General features: G+C 38.5%; 2 protein-coding genes across 2 annotated transcripts; one reads left to right on the forward strand and one right to left on the reverse strand.

Annotated features, from left to right (window-relative positions):
• Nucleotides 1-5000: 5000 nt before the first annotated feature.
• OR52B6 (olfactory receptor family 52 subfamily B member 6) lies at nt 5001-6002 on the reverse strand (the record flags this gene model as incomplete). The annotated part of the gene is made up of 1 exon (XM_079789156.1): nt 5001-6002. The coding sequence occupies exon 1, from the start codon at nt 5979-5981 to the stop codon at nt 5001-5003; it is 981 nt and encodes a 326-aa protein (XP_079645282.1). The 5' UTR covers nt 5982-6002.
• Nucleotides 6003-15588: 9586 nt separating this feature from the next.
• On the forward strand, nt 15589-16584 carry LOC307109256 (olfactory receptor 52H1-like; the record flags this gene model as incomplete). Its single annotated transcript, XM_079787969.1, has 1 exon — nt 15589-16584. One exon carries the CDS (start codon nt 15589-15591, stop codon nt 16582-16584), a length of 996 nt encoding a protein of 331 aa, XP_079644095.1.
• Between the last annotated feature and the right edge of the window lie 4367 nt (nt 16585-20951).

The raw sequence follows: 20951 nt of genomic DNA on the forward strand, positions 1-20951 counted from the left end.
ATATTTTTAAATTATATTTCATTTACATTTAACCTATGAATACATGTAAAGCTTATAAAGCCCACGAATTGTGACTACAGGCTTTCAATGGCACAGCAGCTCTAAGAGGTAGGCCAAACTTCTGCCCCAAAGATAAAGAGATGATGAACCTAACCTGGTCTGAAAATGTGGGCTGGGGAAGGGGGACCTGCAGAGAGGAGGGTGTTCAGGTAAGTCCAAACAGAGGATTGGGCAATGCGTCTTCTTTCACTGAGCATAACATTTTCAAGGTTAATTCATGTTGAATAATATACGAGTACTTCACTCTTTTGATGGCTGAATAATATAACAGTGTATGTTATTTTCCATGTTTTTATGGAATCCCTATATGTACATACATACCAAGTAATAATTGATATGGACATAGATAGGCAAATACATTTTTTTTTTAAAAAAACCTTCTCATTAATAAAGAAAGAAGGTGGCCATCAATAGGAAGCTCAAAAATTGTTTTTCATCTGAAGTCTTCTGATTTTTGTTCTAGGGCTAAAGTTTAAAATAAGAGGATTGAGGACTGTGAGGCTTGGAAAAATTCAAGTGGGATGGGGAGAAACTGTTTCAACTTTTTCCTCTCCCTCTTCTTTCAATTTTAAAAAATCTGTCAAATTAAAAGGGTAAAGCCATAATTTATTTGGGTATTCTCAGGGATAGCTGAGAATAATTAGATAAAGATAACAGATAATGTTAGGGCTGGGCTGAGATAGAAACTTGGAAAAGTGGTAGTGATTCAATGAGAAGAAATATCTTAACCCCCTAGATAAACTGTGTTATACCTTTTGGATCACACCTTCCTTATTCAATCTCCCTCTCAGATTCTCAGACCTCAGTCTACAAGGCATTGTTTCTTAATGAAGGGTATATACAGTGTGTGTGTATATATATATATATATATATATATATATATATATATATATATACACACAAAAGGGCAGATTCTCTGATTCTAGACAAAAACATGTTACTTTTGTGGAAATAACATCAGAGAAAATTTGTTATCCATTTTTAAAATTGAGGGGAGAGAGAGAGAGAGAGAGAGAGAGAGAGAGAGAGAGAGAGAGAAGAAAGAAAGGGAGAGAAACTTTGATTTGTTGTTCCACTTATTTATGAATTTTAGTCCAAAATCAACTCATCCTTGAAAACCCAGTTCACACCTCAACTCTGTCCACTCCCATACTCTGCCCACAATGAAAGATCCATCCTCTTGGGTACTGAGAATATTTATTCTTGTTTTATCAGAATTTCTTTTCATGTTTGCTCCTTTAATCCCTGTCTAAATCATGTTCCTTAAAGAAACATGGTTTGTGTCCTGACTGGAGACTGAAACTGGAAATCCTGGCATATGGTGACATTGCTCTAACTAACTGAGCTACCCAGCCAGGGCTTGCTGTCCATTTTTCAAATGTAATTCTTTACTAGTATGATGTGTTAATTTTGCAATTTAAAATATAAAATAAGAAGATATAGAGGAAAGTTTTTATCTTGAAGAGAAACATTTAATATTTTATTAAAAATGTAATATGCATTATCTGTGATCTAAATGTTTCACTTTTAGACATTCAACCTATAGAAATACAGTTCTCCTAGAGGTGCAAACAAATATACCAAAAAAGAGTACATTTCATCTATATTGTAAAAGAAAACATTGAAAGCCACAAAATGTCCATTAATATGGCAATTATTTTTTGTTGTATCTAGCTTGTCTCAATAATCAAAACAACTCTGAAGTGGGTGTTATTATCTTACTTTACAGAGAAGGAAATTAAGCCTTAAGGAGGTTAAGTATATTTCCCCGATAAACAGCTAGTATGTATTGATTTTAATGGAGACTGCAACTCTCTCCTAAGTTCATGTGATTCTAAAGCCTTTATGTAACTTGGGAAAGGTTACACTCCTAGGAAGTATAAGAGTGCGGATTAAATAAAGTTCTTTCAAATATTTTAGTTACAAAAACTTTGACATAGTGACTAACCTTACATAGATGTTTTGTACTTGTGAAGGTATATCTGAAAGATAATTTCCTATAAGTGTGAATTTCTGGATTACAGGATAAATGCATAAAATGTTGTGAATATATTTCCAAATTCCACAAAAAGTATATTATATGTATATTCATGAGGGATGTATGAAAGAGCCTGTTTTTCACACTGTTGCCAACACAATGTTAATCTTTTTAATTTTTGCCAGTCAGACAGGTGAGAAATGATATTTTGGTATAGTCTTAATTGTATTTCTCTTTTTAATTATTAAGCATGTTCTAATTGTGTCTTTGTTCTCTTTTCCATCAGACTTGTGATTAGTTTTTCCTTACATTTTAAAGATCACTTATATAATAGGAAAAATTAGCTACTTGTAAAATAATTTGAAAATTTGGATCTCGCATTATCTGCTATGAGCATATTCTTACGCTTTGGAACAATAGAGATAAAAAACCTTTCAAAATCATCCCTTTCTTTATGCAACATAGTTTAGACAAGGATTAAAGGAGCAAACATGAATTTTTCCCCCAAATATATCCCATTGATTTTTTTACAGAGAGGAAGGGAGAGGGATAGAGAGCCAGAAACATCGATCAGCTGCCTCCTGCACACACCCCACTGGGGATGTGCCCGCAACCAAGGTACATGCCCTTGATCGGAATTGAACCTGGGACCCCACAGTCCGCAGGCCGACACTCCATCCACTGAGCCAAACCAGCCAGGGCTTTGATAAAACAAGAATAAGTATTCTCAGTACCCAAGAGGAAGGATCTTTCATTGTGAACAGAGTATGGGCATGGACAGAGTTGAGGTATGAACTGGGTTTTCAAGGATGAGTTGACCTTGAACTGAAATTCAGGCTGAGTTGCTTTTCTGAGTCTCAGAGAACATTAGTCTAAGCTAATCTGTGGTGTGAATAATTAATAATTAGTGAACAAGCTACCAAATTACATAGATATGTTTATATTTCTTTAAAAATTTATTAAAGAACTAGAGGCCCAGTTCATGATTGAATAATGCATGTATGGGGGGGGGGGGAGCTGGGTGCCTGTCCACTGATGCACCAGCGGACAGGCACCCAGCTCCCACGCTTTTGCTTTTGATTGCTGGTGCACCAGGCCTTTCAGAAGCCTCCGGCATGGCGGAGGCTTCTGAAAGGCCTGGTGCCTGAGTAGACAGGCACCCAGCTCCCACGCTTTTGCTTTCGATCACTGGTGCACCAGGCCTTTCAGAAGCCTCCGCCACGCCAGAGGCTTCTGAAAGGCCTGGTGCCAGAGCAGACAGGCACCCAGCTCCCCCGCTTTTGATGGTCCGCGGCGGGATGTGAGCTCGCTGCCCCAGAGGCCCCTTCTGTGCCGCAGCACAGCCATGGCGCAGACGCTGAGCTCGAGCCGCCGCTGGCTACGTGAGCTCAGTGTCCCGCCGGCCCAATCGGCCACCCCGGCCACCCCGAATCCCACCCCCTCCACGCCTCCTGGCCAATCGTGGGCATAGCGAAGGTATGGTCAATTTGCATATTTGTCTATTATTAGGTAGGATATATAAATCAACATCTGTTAAATATAAGTAAGATTTTGACTTTTCACTTTAATGATGAATATAATTTTTAAATACAAAACATATTTGGATGGAAAAGAGAGCTCTATTCCTATATAATTATCTACATTTTGTTAAAAGGATTTGTCCACCTACATATGTTGCTGTGTGTTAGCATCTCTGAACTTGGGTACATACACATCTATGATTATGGACATATGTAACTTATAATAAAAATATTATCATTTCATGGAACTATCAATTTTTAGACATGAGAGTTCTCAGGGGTTCCCACTGTAAAAAAGATATTGCACTGGTAATCAAAATTGCATGAAAGGATTAGGTAAGTCATTAGAGAGAAAATACAAGTGAATACTGGGAAAAGTCCTATTTGGATGGTAGATTTCAGGTAAGTTATGACAATTTCCTCAGTTAGTTTTTCTTGAGATGCTGAGGATAAGAAGGGATTTGAATAATAGTTAGAAGAAAGTGAGGTGGATATTGCTATAGATTTCTAAACAAAGAAATCAAAGGTGGATTTTAGTAGAACATTTATTTTACTTTATTTTATTTTGTATTCACTCATTTGTATTCTATATTCCACCAGAAACATTTTGCAAACCAATAAAAACTGTTTATAAACATTATTGTCAGTGATTAAACTAATATTTGATAGTAAGTATATATTACATAGCATTATTTATTTACTAGAGGCCCCGTGCACAACATTCGTGCACCGGGGTCCCTCAGCCCGGTCTGTGTCCTTTTGCAGTCCAGGACCCCTCGGGGGATGTCCACCTGTGGGGAGCAGGCCTAAGCTGGCAGGCGGACATCCCCTGAGGGGTCCTTAGCGCTGCCATGGAGGTGGGAGAGGCTCTTGCCACCATTGCTGCACTCGCCAGCCATCAGGACATTTGACTTGTCTTCCTTAAGTATAGTCATAAGGCGCGGTCCAATAGAAGCTGTCTCATGTGAGTCCCACTGCCTGAGCTGAATCATTTCCATTATTTATTTACTATTTCTTTTTAATTTATTTTCAATTAGAGTTGACATACAATATTATATTAGTATCAGGTGTACAACATAGTGATTAGACATTTATGTACCTTACATAGTGATCACACTGATAAGTCTAGCACCCATCTGACACCATACATAGTTATTACAATGCTATTGATTATATTCCTTTGCTGTACTTAACATTCTTGTGATGATTTTAATAGGTGGCAATTTGTACTTCTAAATCCCTTTCACTTTTTTCACTCAGCCTCCAAACACCACTCCCATCTGGTGACAAAGAATTTGAATAGAACATTCATTTAAATAAATTAGGACATGGGTGAGAATGACACAAGATAACTGGAAGATGTAGAGATGAGGATATGGTGAATATGAAATATGAAAAAATAAATATGAAAGGGGATTAAGTTGAGCTCAAGTTGGAAACCTTTAGTTACATTTCTTGATAAGGTTTGAAAACATCTGTTTAGCCCCTTCCAAAATTGGCTTGGTCCTCACTCCATAAATAATAGGATTGAGCATTGGTGGGATGACCACATAGAGATTGGCCAGAAGGATGTGGACATAGCTTGGGATGAGTCTCCCACCAAACCTATAGGCAAAGACAGAAAAGAGGGCAGGAATGTAGAAGAGTAAAATGACACAGACATGGGATCCACAAGTGCTCAGGGCCTTGGACCGGGCATCTTGAGAAGGGAGTTGAAAGATAGCTCGGAGGATGTGGATGTAGGAAACAGCGATAAGGATGATGTCCAGGCCAGTGGAGAGTAGAGCAGCTGCCAGCCCATACCAGACATTGATGGAGATATCAGAACAGGACAGACGGGCAATGCCCATGTGCTCACAAAATGTGTGTGCAATGATGTTGATCCGGCAATAGTGCAGGCGCTTGAGGAGAAAGATGGATGGCAACATGATGATGAAGCTGCGGGTCAGGGTGGCAGCAGTGATCTTCCCAATGACCGTGCTTGTGAGGATGGTGGCATACCGCAGAGGGGAGCAGATGGCAACATAGCGGTCAAAGGCCATGGCCAACAGGACTGCAGAGTCGGCCACAAAGAGGAAGTGGATGAAGAACATCTGGGTGAGGCAGCCATCAAAGGAAATGTGGCTAGAACCTAACCAGAAGTTGGCCAGTGCTTTGGGCATCGTGGCAGTGGAGAGCAAGACATCAGCACTGGCCAACATGGACAAAAATATGTACATGGGCTCATGCAGGCTTGGCTGGGAGAGAATAACACAAATGAAAATGCTGTTGCTTGCCAGGGCAGCTACATACATGGTACAGAAGGGGATGGAGAGCCAGATGTGTAGATACTCCAGCCCAGGGATGCCAATGAGAAGGCAGCCTGCCATGCGAGTGTCTGAGTTGTTTGTAGCGGCTAAGCTGTTAGCAGATAAGAGAGCCATGATTTCCTGTAGAACCCTCACCTGTGCCACAGGGGAGAAATAGCTTCAGACTTGGTAAACATTAGCAGAATGCACATAAAAGCTTGCAAACAACCACAAGGTCTGTGCATACTCACAGGTCCTCTAACTATTATGGGCTCTGCATACAGGCATTTTCCCTAAAGACAATCACACATGAATTGTGCACAAAGTGCACAGTTACAGATCCCTGCCCATAGACAGGCTCTCCATATAGCTGTAAGACTTTCTGGAAACATATTACCAGGCTTAGCACAGTGACACAGGTTCTGAAAAGAGCAGGATTAACTAGAAAGTAGAAAACAATCTCTATAATCTCTATGGTTATGTAAATTGTAATAAATTGCAAAAGCCTCAGGCTGCAGTCCCATGTCAGAGATCTGCTCTGTCAGACTGTGATTTTGGACAAGTCACTATCTTCTAGTAACAATTTTTTTTATCTTTCAATGAGCATGATGCTTGTCTTGTTGGTTTGTTAAATTAAATCTTGTCTGTGGAAATGTTATTAAGCTCTGTGGTGCTTCCTGAGTCACCTCTGTGACTCTGAAGTGTGGGGCTGTCACCTAGAACATGAAAGAAGGTGTAGAGCGACGCTTCTGAAAGTGTGGTGTCTAGACCAACATCAGCAGCAACATTGGGGAACTTAAAAATTCTTGGACCCTCCCACCCTTGGGGTTGGAGGCAGCATTCTGTCTCCATGCTAAAGTATACGAACCACTGATGTAAGAAGTTTTTTTTTTACTTTCTTCCCAGTCTATTCTACAATCTACTATTGTCTTCTGCCAGGACCAATATTGTCTCTGCCCTAATTGGTTTCTGCATCATTCTCTATGAAAATATTCAGGCTTCAATTAAATCTAACCAGTGTTTTCCTCATCACTTAGTTATGATATGGAGGAAATTACACAACCATACAAATAGACTCAACTACATCTTAGCCCATTGACTCTTCCTCCGTTACACTGAATTACTCTGACAGTGAATATATAACTTTACCACTGCCCAAATGATCATTTCTCCCTTTCAACTGAATTTTCCTCCTACATAATGGAGACTTCAAGACTATAGGAGACAACTGCTCATATTATTCCACTCTTGTACCCATCCTCCTCTCATTTCCTCAATTCTCAGAGAAACTAGTGTTAATGTCCCTTCTGCCTTTCAATGTCTCCCTTGTTATAGTTATGTTTCACTCTACCTAGGAACAAGAAAGCTCCCTGAGGTTATTTATTTATTTTTTATTTATAGCGTGCAAAGAGAAAATAAGTCAATTGTATTTTTCTACACTAGCAGCAAATAAGTGTACAATCACATTCTAAAAGTTTGTAGTGCAATACAAACATAGAAGCATATGAAATGTATGTTAAGAATATAACATACTTAAAAATAAATTTAGCTCAAATTTGCAAAGCCTATACACTGAGAATACAGAATATTGCTGGAAGAGATTTTTTTAATGTAAACAAATGGAGATATATATACCATGTACACAAATGGGAAGACCCAATAGATTGTTAAACTATTGATTTTCTCAAAAATAAATTTATAGTTAGTTTTTTATTTAATTTGAAATTTTTAGCTTTGTTGAGCATAAATAATAAATAAAAATTATATCTATACAAAGTGTAAATATAGCTTAATATATGAATACATTTTGACATTATTACCACAATCAAGTTAATTAACATATCAATCACTTCACATAGTTACCTTTCTCTTTTGCAGCCTTAAATTATTTTTATTTTTCCTCTTTATTGAATTTATTGGAGTGACACTGGTTAACAAAATTATACAGGTTTAAGGTGCACAATGCTACAACACACCATCTGTATAGTGTATTGTGTGCTTACTACCCCAAGTCAAGTCTTTGTTCATCACCATTTATCCTCCCTAAACTCTGCTCTACTCCCCTCAGTCCCCCTCCCCTGTCAATCACTGCACTATGTGTCCAAGAGTTTTTATTTATTTATTTTGCTCAGTTCTTCCGTCTCCCAGCTCCCACTGCCCCACAAACACAGCTGTAAGCCTGCTCTCTATTTATGAATCTATCTCTATTTTGCTTGTTAGTTCATTTTGTTCATTAGATTCCATATATGAAAGAAATTATATGGTATTTTTCCTTCTCTGACTGGCTTATTTCACTTAGCTTAATGTTCTTTAAGTACACACACACACACACACACACACACACACACGTAAACACAAACACACATATCCTCAGATGCAGTCATGTATGTTTAACATGTCTCTGAATTTGCTCTTCTTTCTCTGTGATTATTTATTTATTTTTATTTTTTAAAAAAAAAAACATCTGTATTGATTTCAGAGAGGAAGGGAGAGGGAGAGAGAGATATATAGAAACATTAATGATGGGAGAGAATAATTAATTAGCGGCCTCCTGCATGTCCCCTACTGGGGATCGAGCCCGCAACCCAGGCATGTGCCCTTGACCAGAATCAAACCTGGGACCTTCCAGTCTGCAGGCCGATGTTCTATCCGCTGAGCCAAACTGGCTAGGGCTGTGGTCTTTTATACAATCCACTTCCTTTATCTTCACCTTTCCCTTTAATGTAGCCAGTTTATATTTTTCACTAAGGAAGACTTTCCTCATTTCCCAAGATTAGGTTATGCCTACATTGCCCTGCAGCTATCTATTTCTCTGTTTAGCATTTACCACACTGAACTATTTCCAGTCCCAATATATGATGAGCTCCTTAAGGGTCAGCACTGTGTCTTGTTCACTCGTGTATGGAATAGAGATGGTGTGTAGTGAATGTTTTAAAAAATCATAGAATAGGGAAGTCCCAACCCACTCAGCCAAGTAAAGTTCACACTGTCAAGGACACATACTCATATAAAAATCACAGGTTTATAATAGCATTCTCATCTCAGCTGTAGTCTGTGCCATTTGTTGTGCTCACTCCACAGCATCACTCATCGTGCTCATCTTCCTCCACTGCATATTCCCACCTTTGTCAGTCACATCAGCACCTGCATAAACTTTTCTCTTCTGATTTCAGTTCTCCTAAATCACCCCCCTCCAAGGCAGCCTTTGTTCACAGTATCTCCCTACCATTTATCATGTAATTTCTGTTTTTACTCCAATTAGGCACCTATTGAAATCGCCATACTCCCACTCTAGACAACAATCCGAAGAGCTCCACTTACAGTTGTCTCTCTGGCAGCCCTCTTTTCAGACCTTCCATTCATATGCCCAGTTCTCTTACCCACTGGTTCATGCTTCTATCATCTTTGGAAAAATTACCAGAAAAGCTATCCCTTCTAGTCCAGTGAATTCATTTTCTCAGCTGTCTTTCAATCGTTTACCTGACTGCACCATCCGGAAACCTTGTCCTTATAAATTGTCCCCCAAATGCAGTAGAATAATTGTTCTTTCTGTTGTTCCTCAGTGTCTGAGGATGGAACCTCTGTGTCATTTATGATTCTTACATCTTCCTTAGGAGCCAAATATCACCTACTCATCAATCTCCCCATCCTCACCAGGGAAGTAACCCTCCAAACTGCCCTTCTCCCATCCCACTCTCCAGAAAAACACAGTTCAATCCAGACAACCTAGATAATTCTTTAGCACTCCATCCCTCCTTGAACATTGTTATAGAGCTGTCTATGCATCTGGTACTTATTTCCTATCCATTCCTCCACATTTATAATCACCTCTCCATCCTGACCTAGACTTACCTCCTCGATGCGACCTTCTCAGACTCACAGTGTCTCAGTTCAATATTTCATAAACAGCTTAACTTCCTTAATATATAGAATTGAATCTCAGGCCTTGCTTCATATGGTGTTATTCCTCCTGTCCTTTAGGAGCAGAGATTCCCCTCCCTCTTTTTATGTTTCCTTCCCTCAGCTGCAAATTCCTCCTCCACCACTTGGGCAAATATGCCTTTGTTCAAATGGGAACCTAAGGCACATAGGGATATGCTCTGGCATAGAGCCAGATGGAAGAGATATATTGTTAGACACACTGAGCATCTAAGGAGGGATGGTCAGCACCTACTCAGAGGCTCTTAGCCTAAAAGTTTTCATTGAATTTGCTTTGCTTTCGCATTTCCCATTTCAATATCACCCTCCATACATTCAATCCTAGTCTTTCTTGCCATTGTCCTTCCTATAGCATTTTTCTTTCAGGCTTTTTTCACTTATCACCTGTCTAGATTTTATTTTTAAACCCCTAGTTGTTGTTGTTTGTTGTTGTTGTTCTTCTTCTCCTTGTCCTCCTCCTCCTCCTCCTTCTCCTTCCTCATTGCTTTCTCTTTATCCTTTCACTGCTCCTAAAATCTACCATATTTATATGTCATCCTAACAGAAAGGATATATGGGAATTATCACCCTCGTCTTATGCATTCAAAAATTTGACAAGCTTGGATTTATCTGTTCTTTGGGTTAGAATTTCAGGTCAATGTCCTCTTACTATAACCAGTAATTATAATACAGCAGTGGGTACAGAGTGCTGTGGGAGTGCAGAGACCAGAAGAATAATTCTTCCTGGTATTGGTTGGGGATACTTTACAGACAGTCACACTGCAGTTGAGACTAAAATGATTGTGTATGTTGTGTGTGTGTGAGTTGTGTGTGTGTGTTGTGTGTGTGTGAGAGAGAGAAAGAGAGAGAGAGGTTATTGTGAGAGCCAACTGAGACAATGAATGTGAAAGGACTTTACAAATAAAATAAAGATAAATAGTGATGGTAATGCTTTGGAGAATTTGAGTTGAGGGATAAGATGGAAACTAGACTTCTAGAACCAGAGCAGAAACCAAGAAACTAAAGACTAGTATTCAGATGATAGGAAATAATATCAACCAGTCTCAGGTTCCTCTAAAATGAGAATGACTCCCCTTTCTGGGCCAGACCTTACTTAATTTGTGGGTTTGTTTGTTAATTGAGAAAAGGTTTCTTTTATGAAATAGCTTTCAGTATATCAACCATGTTCACTACCAAATGTCCTTTTGCTATTCCAGAGTCCCACTCAGGAAATCTCTTGACTTTTAGTTGTCATGTCTATGTAGGCTCCTCTAGACTATGGAAGTTTAGTTTTCCAATGTTTTCAATCCATTGTTATATTACTTTAATTTTTAAAATGGCTTTTTTTGTGTTTTTATTTTAAAATGTTAAATTTTTCTTTCATATTGTCGGAATGGATGGGATTGTTGTCGTGTGTTCAATATGATTTTTTTCCATGAAAATCCAACTCTGACTTGTTGAAATGAGAGAAAGTCAGTTTCATGTAAGGAGCTCAGAGATCTTCAAATGCTCACTCACACAGCTAGGCAAAATAGTAAATATAATTTCAGGGAAACAGAAATTTATTTTACCCATTTTATCTGCCACAGTTGACATACCAAGCTAATTGGCATACAACCACCTTTAAAACTCTGGTTTATTTTCCTCTGAGGTATTCTGGACTTGATCTGGTTCAGTAAAATGGAGAGTAGTTAGCATCACAAAATTATAATGTATCTTCGGCTCTTTCTGCAGATGTAAAACTTGCTCTATATTATGTATTTGTTACACGGTTAGAAAGACAATTCACAAATGAAAAGCCTATGTAAGACACTGAGATCTATAGTATTTGGGGGAGGAGTGGCAATACATGAACAGAATCAATAAAATGAAAGAAGACTAAGGAAGTGAGAATATCAAGAATAACAGGTTTCTGCCACGAGCAGCTGGGTGTTAACCATAAATTTCCAGTCACATGGTAAGCATTCAATGACCATGCAGTGGCCTAAGGAAGTGGTTTATGTAAAGATTTAATTTTATACATCTTGCTCAGAAATCACTGAGTTTCTTCAGTTCAAAAAGTATCTCAATGCAATGACAAGTAGAGACTAGAAAGCCCCATTCAGTGAAATAGAATATGATATAATAATCCAGAAAAACCCTCACCTGATGGAGGAGTTGGGGTTTAGGAACTAAATGCATTAAAATTGAAGGGCATTGAAAGCCTGATACTCATATCTATCCAACAACCATATCACATGGAACTCACCAGTATCCCTAACCAATCAACTGTCTTATCTTACCTAATAATACAGAAACATGTAAATTGATTGTACCTCCACTACGCCCACAGCCAATCAGAGTGAGTATGCAAATTAACCAAACAAAGATGGCAGTTAATTTGCATACATACTTGGGTCCTGGGAACCTCCTTGGCACTAGGTCACTCCCAGTTGGCCATCGGGCAGAGGCTTTAGGCATGGGAAGGGGTCGAGCCTGTGATTGGAGGGGCGGGGGGTTCCCCTTCCCAAGCTTAAAGCCTGGGGCAGAGGCTTTAGGCTTGGGTAGGGGCTGAGCCTGGGATCGGAGGGAAAGAGAAAAAATCAATGGAAACATATCCTCAGGTGCGGATAAAAAGAAAAATAAAGAAATGTCATATCCTATGAAAGACATATCTTGAAAATGCTTAAAGAAATTTGTCATTTTTTCATGGTGAAGGGACTGGAGTCCGTGTCTATGAAAATACCTTGGTGGCTGCAGTGACTGGCAGTGGCTGCAGCAGCGGGGTGATGGGGCTGGCACCTTCCCCTGATCAGCCCGGTCGCCTCCCGCAGAGGGAGGCCAGACTGCGGCTTAGGTCCACTCCCAATGTGGAGCAGGCCTAAACCATCAGTAGGACATCCCCTGAGGGCTCCCAGTATGTGAAAGGGGGCTGGCTGGGCTGAGAGACCCTTCCCCAGTGCATGAATTTCATGCACCAGGCCCCTAGTCTCCAAATATTCACATAACTATCTCATGGGATCCAGAATTTAAGGGTCACCAGCACACCATTCTTCCAAGTCAGAACCTGGAGCCTAGCTACAGTGTTTATAAATGACTCATCGACATAGGCCATACCCTGAAGAATCCCAGCACTCCCTGGTTTCTTTCCTGCATCTAAAACTCTGAATCATATCCCATGTGCATGTGATTAAGATAAAAAAATGTTAATGTAAACATTTATTATAAATAGTAATGATATTGACTGGGGACTAGAGTCCCTGGAATCCCCCTAGGTTTTAGGCCTCTCTTTTTTCAGTCTCTTCATCCCCTGAGAAAATGACTAAGAGATAAAAAGGTTATGCTCTGCAGGTGTGTTTCTCTTTCCCAGCTAGAATTAAATGTCTTTCTCCCTGTGCCTCACCTGCTCCATATCCTTTCCTTCTTTCTTTTTCTATGTCTCCTCCCCAATTGTGTTATGTTCCCTCCTGTATCTCTCTGTTCTCATCCTGGAGTTATCCTCTTCCAGCCATTTACTGGCTTTCTAACCCAGCACCAACATCAAAATTAGTTGTCTGTGAGTATTATCTGAATGTGGTAATGGTGATGATGGAAGGAGTCTTGGGGAAGCATAATGAGAAAGAACAGGCAGTGTTAAAGGACCTTGTGGTCGGCAGAATAATTAATAGCCCCTCAAAGATATGCACAACCTAATCCCTGGAACCTGTACATGTTATTTATATGGCATAGAAAATTTATGGTACATAATCAGCTGCCTTTAAAATAAGGGTATTATACTGAATTATCTGGGTGATTCCAGTGTAACCACAATGGTCTTTAAAAGCAGAAGAAGGAAATATAAAAGTTTAGAGTTAGAGAGATATGAAGTAAAATTTCTAAAAAGTTTAGAGGTCAGAATGAGATGTGAGGAAGATTAAATATACTGTTATTACCTTTGAAGATGAAAGAAGAATAAATAAGCCGAGGAAATATATATATAGTATACTGATATATATTAACACAAGCAAGCAGTGACTGACTTGAAATATCAGTTTTCTACTGAGACTGTATTACTGGTTATTCTATGTGAAATCTTGCCTTCTTCCATGCTGGAAGAAACACATAGAGACAGAAATTATATTCTCAAGAAGAGTTCTTAATCATTAATGAAGGATTGGTCACATATCTGGAAAAAAGAATTCAAGAGAATAATAAAAAAATAATGCAAAGCTTAATACAAACATCTGATTGTTTGGCAAATATATATATAACCCATGAACACAGATGATAGTGTGGTGAAGGCCTGGGAGTTGGGTGTGGGTGGAGTGATTAATGGGGGGAAAAGGGGATATCTGTAATATCAAAAGTAAAGCTATATTTTAAAAAAGAACTGTGATTGCACAAGCAGGGCAATAAATACATGGTCTAGCAAAACTGGAGAAGGGTTCCTGGAGACATTAGCACTTGTAAGGGTCATGAGCAATGAGTAGAATTTAGACATAGTGAGAAAAGACAGTTTGCATCTATGGAAAAGGCAGCAATATAAGCAATGAGGTATAGGAATGATGGAGAAATATGGAGAGTCCTCTATGAATACATTTTAGGGAAGAATGTGAGACACATTTATATAGGTAGAACCATTCTATATAGGGAAAATATTGATGGCAAAACAGGAAATAAAAATACTTGTTGGCACAACAGGTGCAATTACATGCTTTAAAAAAACATTGTGTGTGTTTTGGTAATTTTATATTTTAAAGAGATCAATATGGTAGCATGAGAAGAGAAGGATTTGCAATATATTGAAAGAACCAAAATATTATTTATTTAAAAACAATGTGTTTTTATTGATTTTAGAGAGAGAGGAAGGGAGAGGGAGAGAGAAACATTGATTGGCTACCTCCTGCGGGCCCCCTACTTGGGATCCAGCCCACAACACTGGCATGTGCTCTGACCAGGAATCACACTGGTGTCTTCTTGGTGCATGGGATGATGCTCAAACAACTGAGCCACACTAGCCAGGGTAGAACCAAGACTCTTATTCTATGGTTCCGATTAGTGAGTAAGATGATTTGAGTAGATGAGGAAGTAGAGAAGAAAAGAAGTAGGCAGATCAAACAGGGATTTCAAATAAGGATCATAAGAGCTGGCAGATGTGAGATAGGGGCTGAAGCAGGAAGAAGGCTCAGATCACTATGTTCCAGCAGTGGGAAAACGATGTGATGACATCAATATGTAGCTGATCAGGAAGTTGGCAGGTAGAAGAAGATAATGAGCCTTGGAACACTATTTATGAGTTGAAAAGTATTATTTAGATAGAGATTGTCTTCCAGATATTGAACAGGTGGGAATAAATTCTAGGCAGTGGTAGATAGACTCACCAGAGTCCTAGTGATACATTGGCATTAAAAAAAATGCAGATTTGCTAATTCACACATGGCCCCTCTTATTTATTTAATTGAATATCCTTGAAATTTGTGTCAAGTAGGATATTTAATACTTACATCTTTGAGAAACCTCAAACTGAGTTATTTGGTGAGAGCAAGACAAACTTGGAATTTTAATTGACAGCAAAGGACCAATATGCTCCTAGGTCATAGATCTATTGGGACATGGTTCTAATATAGTAACACTGCAGTATGGTAAGGTAATATCTATACATGGGTAACAATTAAGGTTTTTGGGAAGCTTTTGATAAATGTTGTAGAGGTTGTGAGAAGAAGTAGATTGCATTTTTTCTTCTAGGGTTTGTTAAGTGATAGGACAGGAAGTATTGTAGTGACAGAAAAGACTTAAAAAGGATTTCATGAACAGTCAGTCCCCAGAATTAAATATGGTATTTTGTCCTCAGGAAATGACAATCAACATGATGACAGCATTGAATTTGACAACTTTTAATCCAGAATCCTTCATTTTGGTGGGGATCCCAGGGCTGGAGCAGTTTCACATCTGGATTGGAATTCCTTTCTGTACCATCTACCTTGTGGCCCTTGCAGGTAATGGCATTCTTCTCTACCTCATCACTATGGACCGCAGCCTCCATGAACCCATGTTTTTCTTCCTCTCCATGTTGGCCTCTACGGACCTCATATTGTGTACCACCTGTGTCCCCAAAATGCTTGGAATATTATGGTTGAAAGCTCAGAAAATCACATTTTCTGGCTGCCTCACCCAGTTGTTCTTTCTCCACTTCAGCTTTTTTCTGGACTCAGCCATATTATTGGGTATGGCATTTGATCGCTACCTGGCCATTTGCTCCCCCTTGAGATACAGCAGTGTCTTGACCCCTAGAACAATTATCAAGATCATGGTAGGCATTGTTGGTCGGAGCTTTAGTATCATTTTGCCTGTTGTTTTCCTGGTGAAGCGTTTGCCCTTCTGCAGGACACATATCATCCCTCACACATACTGTGAGCACATAGCGGTGGCCCGGCTCTCCTGTGCTAGTATCTCCATCAATATATGGTATGGCTTTACTATGCCTCTAATGGCTATTATGTCAGACCTGATCCTCATTGGTATTTCCTACACTCTCATTCTTCGTGCTGTTTTTCACCTTCCATCTAGAGATGCCCGCCAGAAAGCTCTCAGCACCTGTGGGTCTCATGTCAGTGTCATTCTCATATTCTACACATCAGCCTTGTTCTCTGCTGTTACACATCGCTTCGGCCACAACATCTCTCGCACCTTTCACATCATGTTTGCTAATTTCTACGTAGCAATCCCTCCTGCACTCAATCCCATCATTTATGGTGTAAAAACAAAGCAGATCAGGGACAAGGTTGTCCTTCTACTCTTTCCTAAAGGGAACAGTGACCTGGGGATGAGGACATGGAAAATGAGATTGTGGAAAGTCAAATAATTATATTTATTTAATATAATTTATTTATCAGACAAAGAAAAACAAATACCATATGATTTCACTTATATGTGAAATATAAAGAACAAAATAAATAAACAAAACAGAAACAGACTATTAGATGCAGAGAACAAACTGGTTGCCTGATGGGAGAGGGGCTGGAGGCTTGGTGAAAAATATGGGATTAAGAAGTACAAATAGGTAGTTAAAAAATAGTCCTGGGGATGCAAAAACCAGCACAGGGAATACAGTCAATAACATTGTAATTACTATGCATGATGTCAGATGGCTAGAATTATAGGTGGGGATCACTTTGTAAATTATATAATTGCCTAACCATATGCTGTACACCTGAAACTAATATAAAGTAATATTGAATGTTTACTGTAATTGAAAAATAAAAGAAAACCACAATGACAACAAAATAGAATTTCTTATGTAAATCACTAGCAGAAAGCCCTCCAATAATGGATCCAATGGTTAAAAATTTCAAGACTTCATTTCTCTTGGAGAAAATAATTGATAGAATTAAAGAACGAGAGGTAAGGATTTTTCAAGTCTTAAGAAAATGATAGGCATCAGATAGAAGTATCCTAATTTTCTACCATCAAAAACATAAATACACAACATTTTTACTCTTTCTTTGGTCCCTTTATCCTGTTTCAATTTTCTCTTCTTAAAAAAAAAAGAAAAGCTAGTACTTAATTCATAGTCTTGTTGTGAGGTTAAATTTGTCTAGCACACAGTCAACTCATAAGTTCAATACCCACCAATATATACTGGTGAAAAGTCTAAATAAAGCCCACTCCCAATTCTTTCTCTGTACTATATAGTTAATTTTATATTTGATAATTTCTCTTGACTATCCCATTTTCAAAATCTACATAAAAAAATACCATCTGTTTCTCTTCCTTTCTTCATGATCAAAACATTTTCTTGAACTTTCTATATTAACTAAATAGTACAAAAGTCAACTAGTTTCCAATGTCAAAATCTGTTTTTTTATTTATTTTCTTTAACTATTTCAAACTTAATTTACTATTGACTATGCCTTCTTAATATCCTTAAATTCATTCATGTTTCACATTAAAATGTGATCACTACTTTCTCTTTGTCCTGGATTTTTCTCAGCAGCCTCATTTAAGAATTTGCTACCTTCATTTTATTTCTCTTCCATCTATTTTTCACTCAAAAATTAGAGTGCTATTACTCTAAACTTCAACTAAATCATGTCAGTCCTTTATTTAAAATCATTGAACAGTTACTCATTTTGCTTAGAATAAAACCCCAATATTTTAACATATCTTCAAAGACCTTTATCACATGATTGGTGCTAAATATTTATTGCTTGCACAAACCCTACATTATGCTAAGTGAAAAAAGCCATCACAAAAGGCTGACATATTGTATGGTTCCATTTTTGTCAAAAGTTCAGAATAGGCACATCCATACTGACAGAAAGTTAATTAGTATTGCCAGGTGATTGGGGGAAGTTTAAATAAAGAGAGTCCAGCCAGCATGCTCAGTGGTTGAGTGTCGACCTATGAACCTGGAGGTCATGTTCGATTCCCTGTCTGGGCACATGCCGATGTTGTGGGCTCCATCCCCAGTGTGGGGCATGCAGGACACAGTCGATCAATTATTCTCTCTCGTCATTGATGTTTCTATCTCTCTCTCTCCTTCTCCATTCCTCTCTGAAATAAATAAAAATATATTTTTAAAAAAGAGTGCTTAATGAATATTGGGTTTGTTTTAAGGGTGATGAAAATGTTCTGGAATTAGATAGTGTCAATAGTTGTACAACATTGTAAATGTATTAAAAGCCAGTAAATTACACATGTAAAATGGTTGAAATAGTGGAATTTATTTTGTGAATCTTACCTTAATAAAGAAGTTACAAAATATGTTCAATATATATAAATTATATATGAAGAGCCTATAGTAATAAGTGTGCCTGATTCCAAAATCTCTGTTCTTATCCACTCATAATCCTACCTCCCAGTGAGGCAGGATTTCTCTATACTGACTTCAGTCCTTCACATCTGAGTTAAACCAATGCTGAAGTTTTCAGGCTCATCCGAATACAAGTATGTCAGGCCTAAAAAGAGCTGTAATCAGTGATGTGCTAGAGCTTTTCATACTGGCTCATAAGAGCAAAGTGTTACATTTTTAGGAATTTTGCCAGGAAGTCACTTGAAATCAGTCATAGTGGAAGTATCTACACTTTGTGACTCAGCAAATCCACAAATCAAACCCCCAAAAGTTAGTTACTAAGCTTTCACCATCACACCACTGGCTATGATCCTTTTGAAGTCCACTCACTGGCCTGGGTGTGGCCCTGGCCATGATGTCTTAACTTAGAATTTGAGCTTCAGCCACTACTGGGCTCTTTTCTTCTGACCTATAACTTTTATGTCCCCTGGTAATTTCCCCCCTAATCACCCTTCATATTCCTAAGCTTGATAATATTGTTGGGATGGGGGAGGAACACATTATTGTGATTTAGACAGGCTCCTTTAGGTATGTGTATTTATGTGGCTACAGGGAATAGAGTGGGAAGGAGAGACAAGGATGGGCATAGGAACGGCAGCCACCCAAGACTTAGAGGGTTGAGAAGACCATTTATACTGGAGGTTTGTACTGATCCTGTGTTGGGTCTTAAATATTCATGTTATCAGTTTTATCCTGAATGTATACAAGTATTCTGGATCAGGGACAGATTATCATTATTCACATAAAAAGCAAATAATAATTGTGTGGTCCCTCATGCCCAATTCTTAGCCCTAGGGCTATATAATGAAGTCCAGGTCAAATGTCATATGAGAACTGTATTTCTCTGCTTATAAAATCCAGAGAGACTGCTCCTGCTCTCTCTACCTTCCCTTCTTCTGAGAAAGTTTCTTTGGAGACTCATGGGAAATAAATCTCTCAGGGGAAAAGATAAGACCATTGTCTTTATCTCTAAAACCCAACCATGTCTCCATACTTCTGGGGTTTAATCTCTCTAGAGTCCTCTCACTATCTATAGTTATCTCATTCACTATAGTTATACATTAATTTCCCAAGACTTGGTCTTAGCCCAGGATCCCAAGATTTTGACAAAATTTATTCAGAAAGTCCGACTTCGAAAAAACACAAAAATGTATTTTCTTTATACATTTCTGGCCACATTAGGCCAGAAATCTGAGCAGACACCTGGAAAGAAAGAAGTTCCATGGTTATGGAGCAAGGTAAAATTATTTTGAAAAGTTTCATAGGGGATTTTGAAGGATAAGAAGTGCAAGGCTGGCCCATACTGCCTGGAAATGTGGGCAGTGCAGATGGAGTACCTGCACCTGGATTATGCCTGTCTGTGCCATCCTCTGTCTAAAGTGGGTGATGCACATCTGATAGGCTGCTTCACTGTAGGGAGATGAAAACCTGATGGGAAAAGAAAGGAGGAGGGATCTAGAAGGACTTTGCCGTAGACAAAGAACAGGGTTTTTGCTTTGTTTTGTTCTTAACCTTTGACCATAAGGAGGGTGAAAGCTCATATCAGAGAACATAATGACATTAATGACAGTGACACAACACATTTGCACAGAATTTTATAGTTTCTAAAGTGCTTTAGCATCTACTTTCTTGTTGGATCTTCATAGAACAACCCTTGAGATAGATGATAAAAAGTTTAAAAAGAAGAGGGCTATATAGAACACTCAGCATCCAAGGCAGATTACATCTCCAAACGCTTTACTTAATTATCTTGTTCTTTTTTTATCTTCCCAAATCATGTACTTACAGCAGTAAATGTCATTTCATTTGTGTGCACAGCGCTATCAGGTATGCACATTTGTCTAACAAGGCTGTTCAGGTCTTTTGTGAATAAGATGAGCTAGAAGCGGGGGAGCCTCTGTGTTTCCCCAATTTGTACACAATGTTGATGTTCACTCATTCTAATTTGTATTCATCATAGCTGTTGGGAAGGACCCAGAGATCTAAAATATAAATAGCAGATGAAGGAGCAGTGTTTTTTAAATTTTATTTTTGTTTGATAGAAATAGAGATGCCATGTTATTAAATACTGCAGGACCCTATGAACATGCAAAAATAAAACTTTGTTAATACACTGATTTTCAAGAACCTAGTTACCTCTGAAATAAGGAACTCATGCAATTTGGATCATCCCTAAAATATATATATATTGTTTCCTAATTTCACAGCAAGTACAGCCTATCCTAAATGGCAACTGTTTCTCCTCTTTTCTATTTTTTTAAATTTTATTTTATTCTTTAAAGTATTACAAATAGTAGTACATAAATCTCCTTTTTTTCCCAATTGACCTTCCCTGGACTCCTCTACCACCACCACCACTCCCCCCCCCCCCCGCACAT

Source organism: Cnephaeus nilssonii (assembly GCF_951640355.1).
Source record: "Cnephaeus nilssonii genome assembly, chromosome: 13".
NCBI classification, from domain to species: Eukaryota; Metazoa; Chordata; class Mammalia; order Chiroptera; family Vespertilionidae; genus Cnephaeus; species Cnephaeus nilssonii.